The sequence below is a fragment of the Bubalus kerabau genome, chromosome 15, assembly GCF_029407905.1.
Source record: "Bubalus kerabau isolate K-KA32 ecotype Philippines breed swamp buffalo chromosome 15, PCC_UOA_SB_1v2, whole genome shotgun sequence".
Classification (NCBI taxonomy): domain Eukaryota; kingdom Metazoa; phylum Chordata; class Mammalia; order Artiodactyla; family Bovidae; genus Bubalus; species Bubalus kerabau.
The window spans coordinates 57,069,961-57,082,361 of record NC_073638.1 but is presented as its reverse complement, the minus strand read 5'-3'; the positions used below and the strand labels follow the sequence as shown (position 1 = coordinate 57,082,361).

Sequence of the window (12,401 nt, the reverse complement as noted above, 5' to 3'; positions counted from 1 at the left end):
CAGGGAGAGGTCAAGCAAAGACAGAAGGGGTGGGCCATCTGCCGGGGTCTGGCCTCCAGGCTCTCTCGGAGTCAGCAGAAAGCAAGCAGGAATCCTACCATGTCCCAGAACAGACCCCTGAGCTTTGAGTTAGGACGGACCATTGGTCACATCACAGTCAAACCTCTCAATGAGGAATCCTACTCCAGCTGCTTCCATTTGCCTGCCTCTGAAGTGGGGGGCCTGTCCTCCCAGCAGCGCCGATCACTGGGGTTGGCTCTCACCCTCCATCTCTCGCTGCCTGTGTTCCCAGGGCTCTCCAACCCCTCGACAGCTCTGCTTCTCGAGCAAACTGTCACAGGCACATCCCTAACAAAAAAAAAAAGGCGGGGCCGGCCTGGAGGGCCGGGAAGCGCCTGAAGCGCCCTCGGCTGATGCCAGAACTCTGGGCCTGAGTAGTGTGAAGGGGAGTGAGGCTTGCGGGCTGGAACTGAATCTGCTGGCAACTGCGCCTCAGTTTCCCTCTCTGGTGAGTGGGTTTCCCCCAGCAACCTCTGAGGCCAGTGTTTCACCATCACACCACACTGCCACCCCCAGCCCATTTCTGACCATCAGCCATCACAACTGCTCTCCCAGGCCATGTCCATCCCCACCCTTTGACTCCACCAAAGATGCCGCACCGAGACGACACACTCACCATCTCCCAACAGTCACCCAGGAAGAGCCTGATGTCCCAGCAGGCCCCAGAGATGCTACTGCCTCCAGCTCTAGGACTCTGGACCCCCTCTCTCCAGCTTCCCACTCTCCCCCAGGCAGAGGGATATCTGCTTACTATACTGCTCCCCACTTCACTGCATGAACCTCCGTCTCCCAGCTCAGAAGCACCCCGTCCCCAGTGTCACCCTGATCAAGCTCCTGCTAAAGGCCACCAGGCAACCAGCTGGGTGATTATATGATAGGTCATCTAAAGTCAGACTTGTTCACAGGGCAGGTACAGAATACATCCAAATGACACGGCATGATCCCTCTTGATGTACATTTATACGTATGGACAGACAGACTTCCCCCTTCACTTCTCCCCTCCTGAAGTCATTCTCAGAACAAGAGTTGGTCTGCACAGCCCCCAGCATGCCAGTCACTCCCCATGCCCAAATCAGCCCCCACAGCACCCTGGCCGGATGTGTTAAGAGTAAGGTGTCATGGGACCACACAAGGTACCCAGAGAAGCACCTTCCTGGGTTCTCGGGCTGGGTGTTCACCTCCGGACACGGGCTCCAGGGAAAGGCTTTGTGGCCATGAGGGCAGCAAATGCCTGTTTGCCAGACTCTCCAAGGAGGCTGCTCTGTCGTCTCTGCCTCCCTGTCTCTGGAGGAAGCCGGATGCCTGGTTCTTTAGATATGTCTCTCTCTGCCTGTTGCTGTCTGTATCTTGGTCTCTCTCTCAGTCTCTCCCAGTGACGGAGCAGAGAGAAGGCAATTTCCCATGGCCTCTCATCTTCCCACACTGGCCCCGACCAGGCCACCATGGTCTAGGGCAGAAGCAGCAGCAGCCAGTTCAGCTTCTAGACTACGAAGAGTTTGCATCTTCCTCCCCTGAGCGGGGAGCCTCAGCACCAGGGAAAGGAGAGGAGGAAGGACACAGGCTGAGCTCCGACCAAGCCAAGTACAGGCCAGCAGCCAGAAGATAATGTCCCCAAACACACACCTGGGGTGGGGAGGGGGGCAGGGGACAGGCAAGTGGGCAAGGGGAGGGGGTGGCAACCAGCAGCTGCCATCAAAGCTGGTTAAAGACCACGGAAGCCTTGAGGTTGGAGGGCTCGAGGCCCTCGCTGAAGGTGATGAGGAAGTACATGACCTTTCGGATCTTGGCCAGGTCGGACAGGCGCTCCCCGAACTCCAGGGCGTCGGCCTCATTCCAGTCCATGGCCTCCGAGTCCTCCTTGCGCCAGAAGATAGCCGCGGGGTCGAGCAGCTGCCGCGTCATGAGGTTGGTGAGGTCGGGCGTCCAGTTCTGGGAGGTGCCCGTGATGGTGACCTTGCCCGGCTGGTCGAGCACGACGTCCCAGCGCTCAAACTGCAGCCTGTGCTGCTGGATGAAATCAATGCGGTACACGGACTCGGACGGCCGCAGCAGCTTCTCGCCATCCTGGCGCTTCTGCCCGCGCTGCGTCAGGCTCTCCACGCGCAGCCGCATCTGCTTGGTCAGGTCCCGGTCCAGGACTAAGGGCATGCTGAGCGGCGAAGGCTTCGGCTCGTCCTCTGCCATGGCCCACTTGCTGCTAGCTGCTGCTGCCGCCTCCACCGTCTGCGAGCCGAGTGGACTTGGGGCTCACCGCAGAGGCAAGAGGCCACCAAAGAGGGGCCCCGCCTCCCCTACTGACCCTCCCCTTGCCCCGCCCCCTTTGCCACTGGCTCTTCCCTGCCCCACCCAGTCTTCAAAACTGGGTGCCTAGGAGGGAGGGATCCCCAGTGCCATCTCCTCTGCTCATCGCAGAAGTGGTAACGGAGGCACTGCAGGCTGGCAGGCAGGACAGCGGCAGGCTCCTCGGGGACCAACTGCTGATGTCAATTGCTGTGGCAACCGCCCTGGCTACCACGGATGGGCAGGGAGCTGACTTGTGACGAGGGAGCATTGCTTACAGGCAGTAAGAGAGCCAGAGGTGGGGGGCAAGTGCTCACGGTGGGGAGAGGCTGAAGAACCCCTGTCAGGAGTTGAGGGGTGGGGAACAAGTACCAGAGGGGCCCACCAATTTGAGATTTGACAACCCATTCCAGTATCCTTGCCTAGAGAATTCCATGGACGGAGGAGCCTGATGGGCTACAGTCCGTGGGATCACAAAGAGTAGATACGATTGAGCGACTAACACTTTCACACTTTTCGCTTCACTAAGCCAAATCTCGGAGCCCTCCTTGACACAGCCTCACCTTTGCCCCTCCATACCCAATTGCCAAGGCCTGTGGATTACCCTGAAAGCTCTCCTCCCCAGCCCAGGCGCCACCTCTCACCTAGATCCATGATCTCAAACTTTAGGGAGCATCACGGTCACCTGCAGAACTTAAAACACAGTTTGCTGGGCCCCACCCCAGAGTTTCAGATTTAATCTGTCTCTCGTGAGGCCTGAGAATCTGCATTTCGCCCCAGGTGATGCTGATGCTGCTAGTCCAGGAACTGCGTTCTGAGAATCACTGACCCAGTCTACAGCCATACCACCCTGAATGCACCCGATCTCATCTGATCTCGGAAGCTAAGCAGAGTCTGGTTAGTACTTGGATGGGAGAATCACTGACCCAGATGATTCCTGCCTGCTGGCCCTGCCTCAGCCCTGTGCTGCATGGCAGCCGCATGCCCAGGAATCTCCTCTACTAAAATCCCACCACTTATTACACCTGTATCGAGCCTCAGTTTCCCCCAGAAGACTTAAGGTTGTGAGAAAGAAAGAAAGAATCTGAGAAATGTTTATATACTCAGTACTTGAGGGAGAACCAAGAGCTCCACTATTATATGTGGGCAAAGGGAAGAAATGGAGTATATGAGTGTAGTTGGGGGTGGGGTGACGGAAAAGGGAAGCTGCCATGACATGCCACAAACACACAGAGAGGACAGAAGCACAGGCCAAAGTATAATAACTGAAAACAATCAAGGGTCTAGTGGACCACGTGTGTGTTCAGTTGCTTTAGTTGCGTCTGACTCACTGAGACCCCAGAGACTGTAGCCCACCAGGCTCCTCTGTCCATGGGATTCTCCAAGCAAGAACACTGGACTGGGTTGCCGTGCCCTCTTCCAGGGGACCTTCCCGACCCAGGGATCAGGCCTAGGTCTCCTGAACCACAGGCAGATTCTTCACCACTGAGCCACCAGGGAGGCCCCTAGTGGGCCACAAGCATTTTGTTGTTTAGTCACTCAGTCGTGTCCAACTCCTTTCGACACCCCATGGAGTGCAGCATGCCAGGCCTGCTTGTCCCTCACCATCTCCTGGAGCTTGCGCAAACTCATGTCCATTGAGTCAGTGACACCATCCAACCATCTCATCCTCTGTCATCCCCTTCTCCTCCCGCCTTCAATCTTTCGCAGCATCAGGGTCTTTTCTAAAGAATCAGTTCTTCACATCAGGTGGCCAAAGTATTGGACCTTCAGCCTCAACATCAGTCCCTCCAATGAATATTCAGGATTGATTTCCTTTAGGATTGACTGGGTTGATCTCTTTAAGTCCAAGGGACTCTCAACAGTGTTCTTCAACACCACAGTTCAAAAGCATCAATTCTTCGGTGCTCAGCCTTTTTTATGGTCCAACTCTCACATGACTACTGGAGAAACCATAGCTTTGACTAGACGGATCTTTGTTGGCAAAGTAATGTCTCTGCTTTTTAATATGCTGTCTAGGTTGGTCATAGCTTTTTTTCCAAGGAGCAAGCGTCTTTTAATTTTATGGCTGCCGTCATGAAATCTGCAGTCACCATTTGCAGTGATTTTGGAGCCCAAGAAAATAAAATCTCTCACTGTTTCCATTGTTTCCCCATCTGTTTGCCATGAAGTGATGAGACTAGATGCCATGATCTTCGTTTTTTGAACACTGTGTTTTTAAACCAGCTTTTTTACTCCTCTTTCACTTTCATCAAGAGGCTCTTTAGTTCTTCTTCACTTTCTGCCATAAGGGTAGTGTCATCTGCATATCTGAGATTGTTGATATTTCTCTCAGCAATCTTGATTCCAGCTTGTGCTTCATCCAGCCTGGCATTTCTCATGATGTACTCTGCATATAAGTTAAATAAGCAGGGTGACAATATACAGCTTTGTCGTATTCCTTTCCCAATTTTGAACCAGTCCATTGTTCCATGTCCGGTTTTAACTGTTGCTTCTTGACCTGCATATAGATTTCTCAGGAGTCAGGTAAGGTGGTCTGGTATTCCCATCTCTTGAAGAAGTTTCCACAGTTTGTTGTGATCCACACAGTCAAAAGCTTTAGCATAGTCTTGAAGCATAAATAGATGTTTTTCTGGAATTCTCTTGCTTTTTCTATGATCCAATAGATGTTAGCAATTTGATCTCTGGTTCCTCTCCCTTTTCTAAATCCAGCTTGAACATCTGGAAGTTCTCGGTCTACAAGTTCTCGGTTGAAGCCTAGCTTGGCGAATTTTGAGCATTACTTTGCTAGCGTGTGAAATGAATGTAACTCTGCAGTAATCTGAACATTCTTTGGCATTGCCCTTCTTTGGGACTGGAGTGAAAATTGACTTCTTCCAGTCCTGTGGTCACTGCTGAATTTTCCAAATTTGCTGGCAAATTGGTACCTGTCCCTGGTACCCACAATGGTATAGGCAGAGTTGGTGCTCAATTTCCACATGATGAATGAACTGCCATATGCTAAATGGCAGGGGTTGCTCAGATAGCAGTGCAGGTGTGGAGGGGAAACATTTTTAAATGGAACCAAAAGACTGCTCGGGCTTCCCAGGTGGCATTAGTGGTAAAGAACCTGCCTGCCAATGCAGGAGCCGTAAGAAACACAGGTTCCGTCTCTGAGTCGGGAAGATCCCCTGCAAGAGGGTATGGCAACCCACTCCAGTATGCTGCCTGGAGAATCCCATGGACAGATGAGCCTGTCGGGCTACAGTCCATGGGGTCGCAGAGACGGACACGACTGAAGTGACTTAGCACAGCACAAAAGACTGCTCGGCCCTGCCACCGGGTACCTCCCCCAGGCCCTGGCCCAGGATGCCTAGCTCCCACCACTCACTCTCAGACACCCAGGCACCCCACTAAGTTTCTCCTCCTGCTCTACTCCGGCCAGGGGAGCAGCTGACTCCTTCTGGGCCCAGGCACCCTACAGCTCAGCACAGGGATCAAACCTGCCCCCGCACCCAAGCCAGGCTCCTGGGGAGGTGAACTCACCTGGCGTGGGCCAGGCCAGGCTAATGGCAAATGCCCCACCCAACTCTCACATCCTGACTTCTGGTCCACAAAACCTGGTCATCTGAAGTCCATTGCCCTGCCCTCAGGGAACACACAGTCATGTTGCGGAGGCAATAATGCCCCCACTAAGGATCCCATGGGGTGGGGGATGCTGCTGTTCAAGAAGTGTCCAGCAGAACAGAGAAACAGGTGGGAACCCAGAGGAGGGGCACTGGATGGGGTGGGCATTTAATGCACATAGGTTGCCACTAAATGCCATGGACTTACCCCTACTCCCACCCCATGAGTTCCTTTAACCCCACCACCACCCTGGGGACTGGAAAGATCAGGTTTACACAGAGGTCATGCACAGGAATGTGACCTGCGGCAGGTCACACAACTAGCAAGAAACCCAACCAAAATCAAACCTAGGTTTGGCTGGTTCAAATCTGTGCCTGTTGGCCCCAGGCTCTGTCCAATACTCGAGATAAAGGGGTGGCTTCCTGGAGGAGGGGGCATGTGTGTCAAGGGTGTGATGTGCCTGCGTCTGAGGCTCAGCACCCCCAGAGTGTGAGGCAGGAGGGGGAGCAACGGTGCACCCCACCCCATTCCATGAAGAAAACAGGGCGGGTCAGGGGAGGCCCTGCAGGGCAACAGGCCCAGCAAGTGAGGGGTGACAACAAACAGGGCCCAGTCAGCAGGGACAGGACGGGAGGCAAGAGACAGTAATGAGCTCCCCAGGGCCTCGTCTCTCCTGCCAGGGCCCAGGGGCTCTCACCACAGCAGCACCAGAAGGCAGAGCGCAATTAGCCCGGCGCAGCCCGCCCTGCCCCAGCCTCCCGGGGACCCACGCTCCTGGAGATTCCACCCTCAAAGCCTCCAGACCAGTCAGGTGAGTGCCCTGAAACACCCTGCAGGAAGAACCTGCAGCCCAGAGATAAACACAGGCCTGCCTGCGGTCACACAGCATCAATGACAGGCCTCTTGTCTGAGGGTCCAGGGCCCCCTTTTCCGCTTACTAGGTGGGGAGCTTCACCAGGGGCCAGGCCCAGGGCAGGCCCACAGCAAGCTGGGGCTTCTCTCTACAAACACCAGACAGCCCATTCCCCGGGAAGGACACAGAGGGCCAGTCTCTGGCCCCACTGAAAGCCCCCAGGAAGCCTGAGACAGCAAGGCCTGCTGTCTCATGAGGTCTTGCTTGCCAGTCATGAGGTCCAACAGTTTGGAGAAGGGCTGAGTTCTCAAAACTTTCTTGAGCCCTCTCTGTGCCAGGCTCCTGCTGGGCTCAGAGAGAAGATAAGAGTTAGACCAGCTCTGCCCCTGGGGAGTTCACCTCAAGAGGGGAGATCAAAGATAAACAGGCAATTACAGGATAGGGGGAAGGTGTGGGGCCAGCCCCACAGGTTCCCAAGCGCCACCGCCAGCCCCAGACTGAGCCCTACCTGGCTTGGAAGCTGTGCACCTTGCTCTGGGTTCAGAGCAGGGGGCTGGAGCCTGGAGGGGGAGGGAGGGGGCAACTGTCCCCCCGGAGAACAGCACCGGCCCCCACCCTCTCTGGGCCATGAGGCTCTCCGAGGCCCTCCCAGCTCGGATGGCCCTTGACCGCCCACGTCAACGGGTTCTCAGCAGCGGCCTCTGCCAAGGGCCCTAGGGCAAAAAGCTCCCCGTATCCCACAGGACCACTGGGGCCAGGTCCCAGGCATGCCCTCTCAGGGTGGCTGTGAGAGGTCACACCCCTGTTCAGAAGATGTGACAATAGGTCACCTATGACAGTCCCAGCCTGGGGCGAGGGCACGGCGCCCTCTAGAGGCTGATGGACGATTTGTGACAAGAACAAACTCACCTGCTCTCGCACCCTGCTTAGGAATCTTGCACCCATGATGGGAATCTGAATGATCACAGCACTGCCTCCCGCAGGCACCACGCCCCCAGCACCGCACTGTGCAAGGCCCTTTAAGGGCAGTGCCTCGCTCTACCCTCACAGCTGCCGAGAGGGAGCTACTCTGATACCCCGGCTTTTTGGATGAGTAACCTGAGGCTAATTACAAAGCTAAGAAATGGCGAGGCTGGGACTCCCACCTGAGCCCAGAAGACTCAGGTGCCCAGTGCTCTTAAGCCCTGCTCTACAGAAAAAGCAGGAAGGATAGGAATGAGAAAGGGGCAATGACTTGTATTTGCTGGCATGGGAACCCAGGAGGCAGTCCCTGTCAATGACTGTTTAGCAATCACAACTCCAGCTTCCCAGCCTCCCCACCTCCCCGGAACTCTGTTGGATTTAAGAGCTGCACCACCAGATGCATCCACTAGAGGGCCAAGTGTCGGGACCTCGAGCCCATTCTTTGCACCAGAAAACCCGATCATCCTGGTCCAGAACATCAGCCGCTTGGAATCATGAATCACGACATGGGATTGTCTGCATCACTCCCGCTGAACAAGTGAGAAGAGTGAGGGCCTGAGAAGGACAAGGACTGGCCAAGGTACACAGCAGATCCTGACAAGGGTCTCCTGAGCCCCAGGTAGTGGTGGTTCCACACGGCGCGATTCAGGCAGCTCCCACATTTCATAGGTGCCTATTGTGCCAAGTGGCTACAGGGACACCGTGGGCCCCCCAAGAGTCACAAGGGGATGTATCAGAATTGGGAGTTATAGATTCCCAGCACCCACCCCTGAGTGGCGGGGGAGGGGAAGGCAATTCTGAGGTTCGGCCAACACTGGGGAGCCCGGGCATCACCCCACCCCCGCCCACGCTGTCATCAAGTCTCACCTACTCATTCAGGCCCCACCTCCCCCATCTGGTGGTGAGGGCGCCAGGCTGATTAAGTCTCCCCAGCACCCCACCCTACCCAGGCCTCACCTTTTGCCACAGTGACTCGCGGGAAGCGAGGGATGAGCAGGCCGCCACAAACCAGCAGTTGCCCACCTGGCCCTGGTGCAGGTCGTGGGAGCTGATGCCGTCCACAAAGAGGCGGGGGTCCTCGCAGATGTCCTGCAGAGAAGCCGAGAGGAGACCTCACTGTCTGAGTGGGAGATCCGCTGCCTGCCCTGGACAACTGAGGCCCTGTGTCAAGTCTCTCCAAACCCAGCTCCCCCTAGGGCCGCTCTGAAAGCCCCTCTCCCCTCCCCTGGCTCTGTTCCTCTGCCAGAGTCTGGATGATGAGCAAATGCTGTGGAAGGACTTCAGGGGGCTGGACCAGGGCCACCACCTTCCTCCTGCCCGCTGTGGTCTTCCCTGACCAGCAAAGACTCAGTGTCCATCATCCGCCAGCGCCAGCGGCCCCGTGGGCCCATCCCTGCCAGCTTTCAGGGGCCCATGATCACCAGGAGGGGCAAGGTACAGGGCAGAAACACACCAAAATGACACACGAAGAGTGCAAAGGGTGGGGAGAAGCGAGGAGACAGACGACCACGCCAGAGCCCATGTAGGTGCATCCTCGGACTGCCTCATCTGACCTTCACCCCATCCAAGCAGTGTGGCCTTGGTTTTGTTTTCATTTTATTTCTTTTTTAATGTTTTTTTTTAATTGTGGTAAAAGTCACACCATATAAAACATAGCATTTTAATAATATTTAACTGTATGGCTCAGTGGCATTAAGTACATTCACACTGCTGGGCAGCTTTCACTATCATCCATCTCCCAGATTTTTCACCTTCCTAAACTGAAACTCTAGCCTCCTTAAACACTTGACTCCCCATCCCCCATCTCCATCCCACCACCTGGCCCCTGGGGCATCTACCAATGTACTTTCTGACTCTATGAATTTGACTCTTCTAGATATCTCGTATAAATGTGGCATTGCTATTCCATTTTATGAATAACGAATGGAGGTTCAGAGAGAGGCAGTGACTCTCAAGGGCACACAGCAAGCTGACGCCAAGCAGAACTGAGCAGATACCCCCAGAGCTCCCAGAGTGCCTCCCCAGACCCCTCCTCCTCACCCATCTGCTTCTTCACTCTACAGCTCACTCTCCAAGTCGGGGAGGGGAGGTAAACACAGGCATGCCTTCCTTCCTACTGGCACCGTGATCTATACTCACCATGCATGGTCCTGAGAGGTGGGCACTGTGCTCATTTTACAGATGAGGAAACTGAGGCCCAGACAGGTTGAACAACATGTTACAGCCACACAGCACAACCCTGCTTCCACTTCAGCGGCTGCTCTTAAACCAGTTCAGTGTCCACAGAGCTACTGAGGTCCTAGCGCAAGCAGCCAGCAGAGGGTAGCAGAGTTAGGAAGACAGACTTCAAATTTCTGCTGTGCAACTTTGGGCCAATGGCTCAACCTCTCTGAGCCTCCGTTTCCTGCCCTGTGCAAAGGAGGCAGACTATTATACTTGCAGGGCTTTGTAAGGACTCCACAGGTCACAGAGGCAGGGGGAAAGTGAAAGTGAAAATGTTAGTCACACAGTCGTGTCCAACTCTTTGTGACTCCATGGACTGTAGCCCACCATGCTCCTCTGTCCATGAAATTCTCCAGGCAAGAATACTGGAGTGGGTTGAGGCAGGGGAACACGGGGCAAAGAGCTATCAGCTCTACTAAGGTGTTCAGGACTCCTGTTGCCACCTCTGCCTGGGAAAATCAAGAGTTTGGCGGGGCTGGACTGAGGGCATGAGCACTCCAGATGGGATTTCAGGGTGACCCAGGGCCAAGCTGCAAGGCAGCTTCCCCAGAGTACTGACCGTGGACTTCGGGTTGCAACAGATCTGAGTAACACTGCTCCAGGTCATGGAAATCCATTGAGGCTGGAAACACAGAGAGCTTTCCAGAAGCCCTCCTTATCTTATCTCCCAGGCCCGGCCCGCATGCTGAGCCTAGCCAGAGGAAGCCATGACTCAGCATCTGCCTCCCTGGGGTCAGCAGGACAAGTGTGGAGGGAGGCTTCATACCTGGAGGACCCAGTCATATCCCCACCATAGGAAGAGACAGCTGCTGCCTGGCATCCCAGGAAGTGATCTCCAAGGCACCCCTCCCTCTACTGGGCCCTGCCCAGAGACTGGACCACCCACTCCACATACGAGGATGCCAAGGTCAGGCAGCAGGCGGTGACGTGCAGGGTCACGGAGCAAGTGGACGGATGAGACAGAGCCTAGCCCTTGGGACAGAGCTCTCCTCCTCACTAAGCCCCACCTCCAAGGCAGCCTGTGGGCAGGTCCAGCCATCCCTGCCTGGCCCTCCCACCCCAGAACAGGGCTCTGGCCCCTGGGAGAGACTGAGAGTGGAGGGTCAGGAGTCCTGGCTCCAGTCTCAGCCCTGCCCTGTGAGGGACCACAGACAGGGAGCAAACCCTCCAGTCCAGGAGGGAGCAGAGAGGAGGAGGTCTAGGGTGTGTTCCCATTACCAGGAGAGGCGTGGGTCTGCCAGCTTAAGACAGAGAAACCACTAGAAGTTGGAGGCACCCAGGGCCACCTTGGGACACCCTGAACGGAACAATCAGAAACAGCCTGCAATGACCAGGCACCAGCTGTGTGCCTAGCTGTGCAGAACAATCCTGAGAGATAGGTATGGTTAACATCTCCAATTTACAGATGAGGAAACCAAGGCCCAGACAGATTAAGTCATTTGTGGAAGGCCATGGAGGAACAGGTGAACTGGGACTCCAGTCCAGACAGTTACCTCCGGAGCCTCCATCAGGACCAGGGCTTGTGAGTGACAAAGCTACTGTCCCTTCCCCATCCCCCTGCACCTGTCCTCAGCCCAGCGTGGGGGACTTGCTATATGGCAATAAGCCCAAGGGGTTAGGGGCAGCGCAGACCCTCACCCGTGTCACTATAGGGCCTGACTTCTCAAGACCCACGTCTGTCCTCCGACCTGTCCTGGGCCATCAGCTAGGGACAGAGCACAGAGCCAGTCAGAAAAGCCCCAGCCCACAGGCAGAGCCCTGGAGAAGTCTGAGGGTAACCCTCCACACGAGCCCAGCAGTGAGAGCAGGAACACGGGGAGAGATCAGAGGAGACTGCCTGGAGGTGGTGACGCCGGCAGAGCAAGCATGGAGGGGACTGAGGGCAGGGAGGCTCCAGAGGGGAAAGGAATGGAAACTCCTAATTCCCCCCAAGATGGGATCTGGCCACAGCCTGGAGACAGATGCCGCTTCTGACAACATCAGCCACCTGTGCTCCCTCCCATCGCTGCCCACACTGAGGTTCACCTCGGGAGTCTCCCCACCAGTCTGCGAGCTCCAGGGCAGGGTCCAGGCCTGGCTCTGCCCACCGCCAGTATCAGGGACTGGGCTTGGCAGGTTCTGGGCCAGGCCACCCCTAGGGCTGGGATGACCGCTCCTCTGTGGTCAATGGACCTCTCTCTGGGGCCCAGCCCCCTGCTCCTGTGGCCACCTCATCTCTCGGTCCCTCCCAGCCTATTAGACCACCTCCACAGGACACAGGTCACAGCCCATAACCACCTCCTCCCTGAACCTGAACTTCAGGTTTCCAGGCCTGGTGTAGAGGGGGGGGGGGGGGGGGCAGCTAGTCAGCAGGTCACCTTCAGCCCCTCTGCTCTCACCCCTTCTCATCGTCCATCCACCTTCACCCCGGTCACCT

At 55.9% G+C, this 12,401-nt stretch overlaps 1 protein-coding gene across 5 annotated transcripts in view; it reads right to left on the bottom strand.

Moving 5' to 3' along the window:
- The window catches only part of CAPN5 (calpain 5), a 56,313-nt gene that overhangs the window by 23,191 nt on the left and 20,721 nt on the right, over positions 1–12,401 (bottom strand). For 4 of the 5 annotated variants that reach the window (XM_055549159.1, XM_055549161.1, XM_055549162.1 and 1 more), the window contains one exon: positions 8,720–8,851. In XM_055549159.1, coding sequence (XP_055405134.1) covers positions 8,720–8,851 — 132 coding nt within the window. Of the gene's footprint in view, positions 1–1,021; positions 2,284–8,719; positions 8,852–12,401 lie in introns of those variants that run through there. The other variant, XM_055549163.1, reaches the window with a different exon arrangement.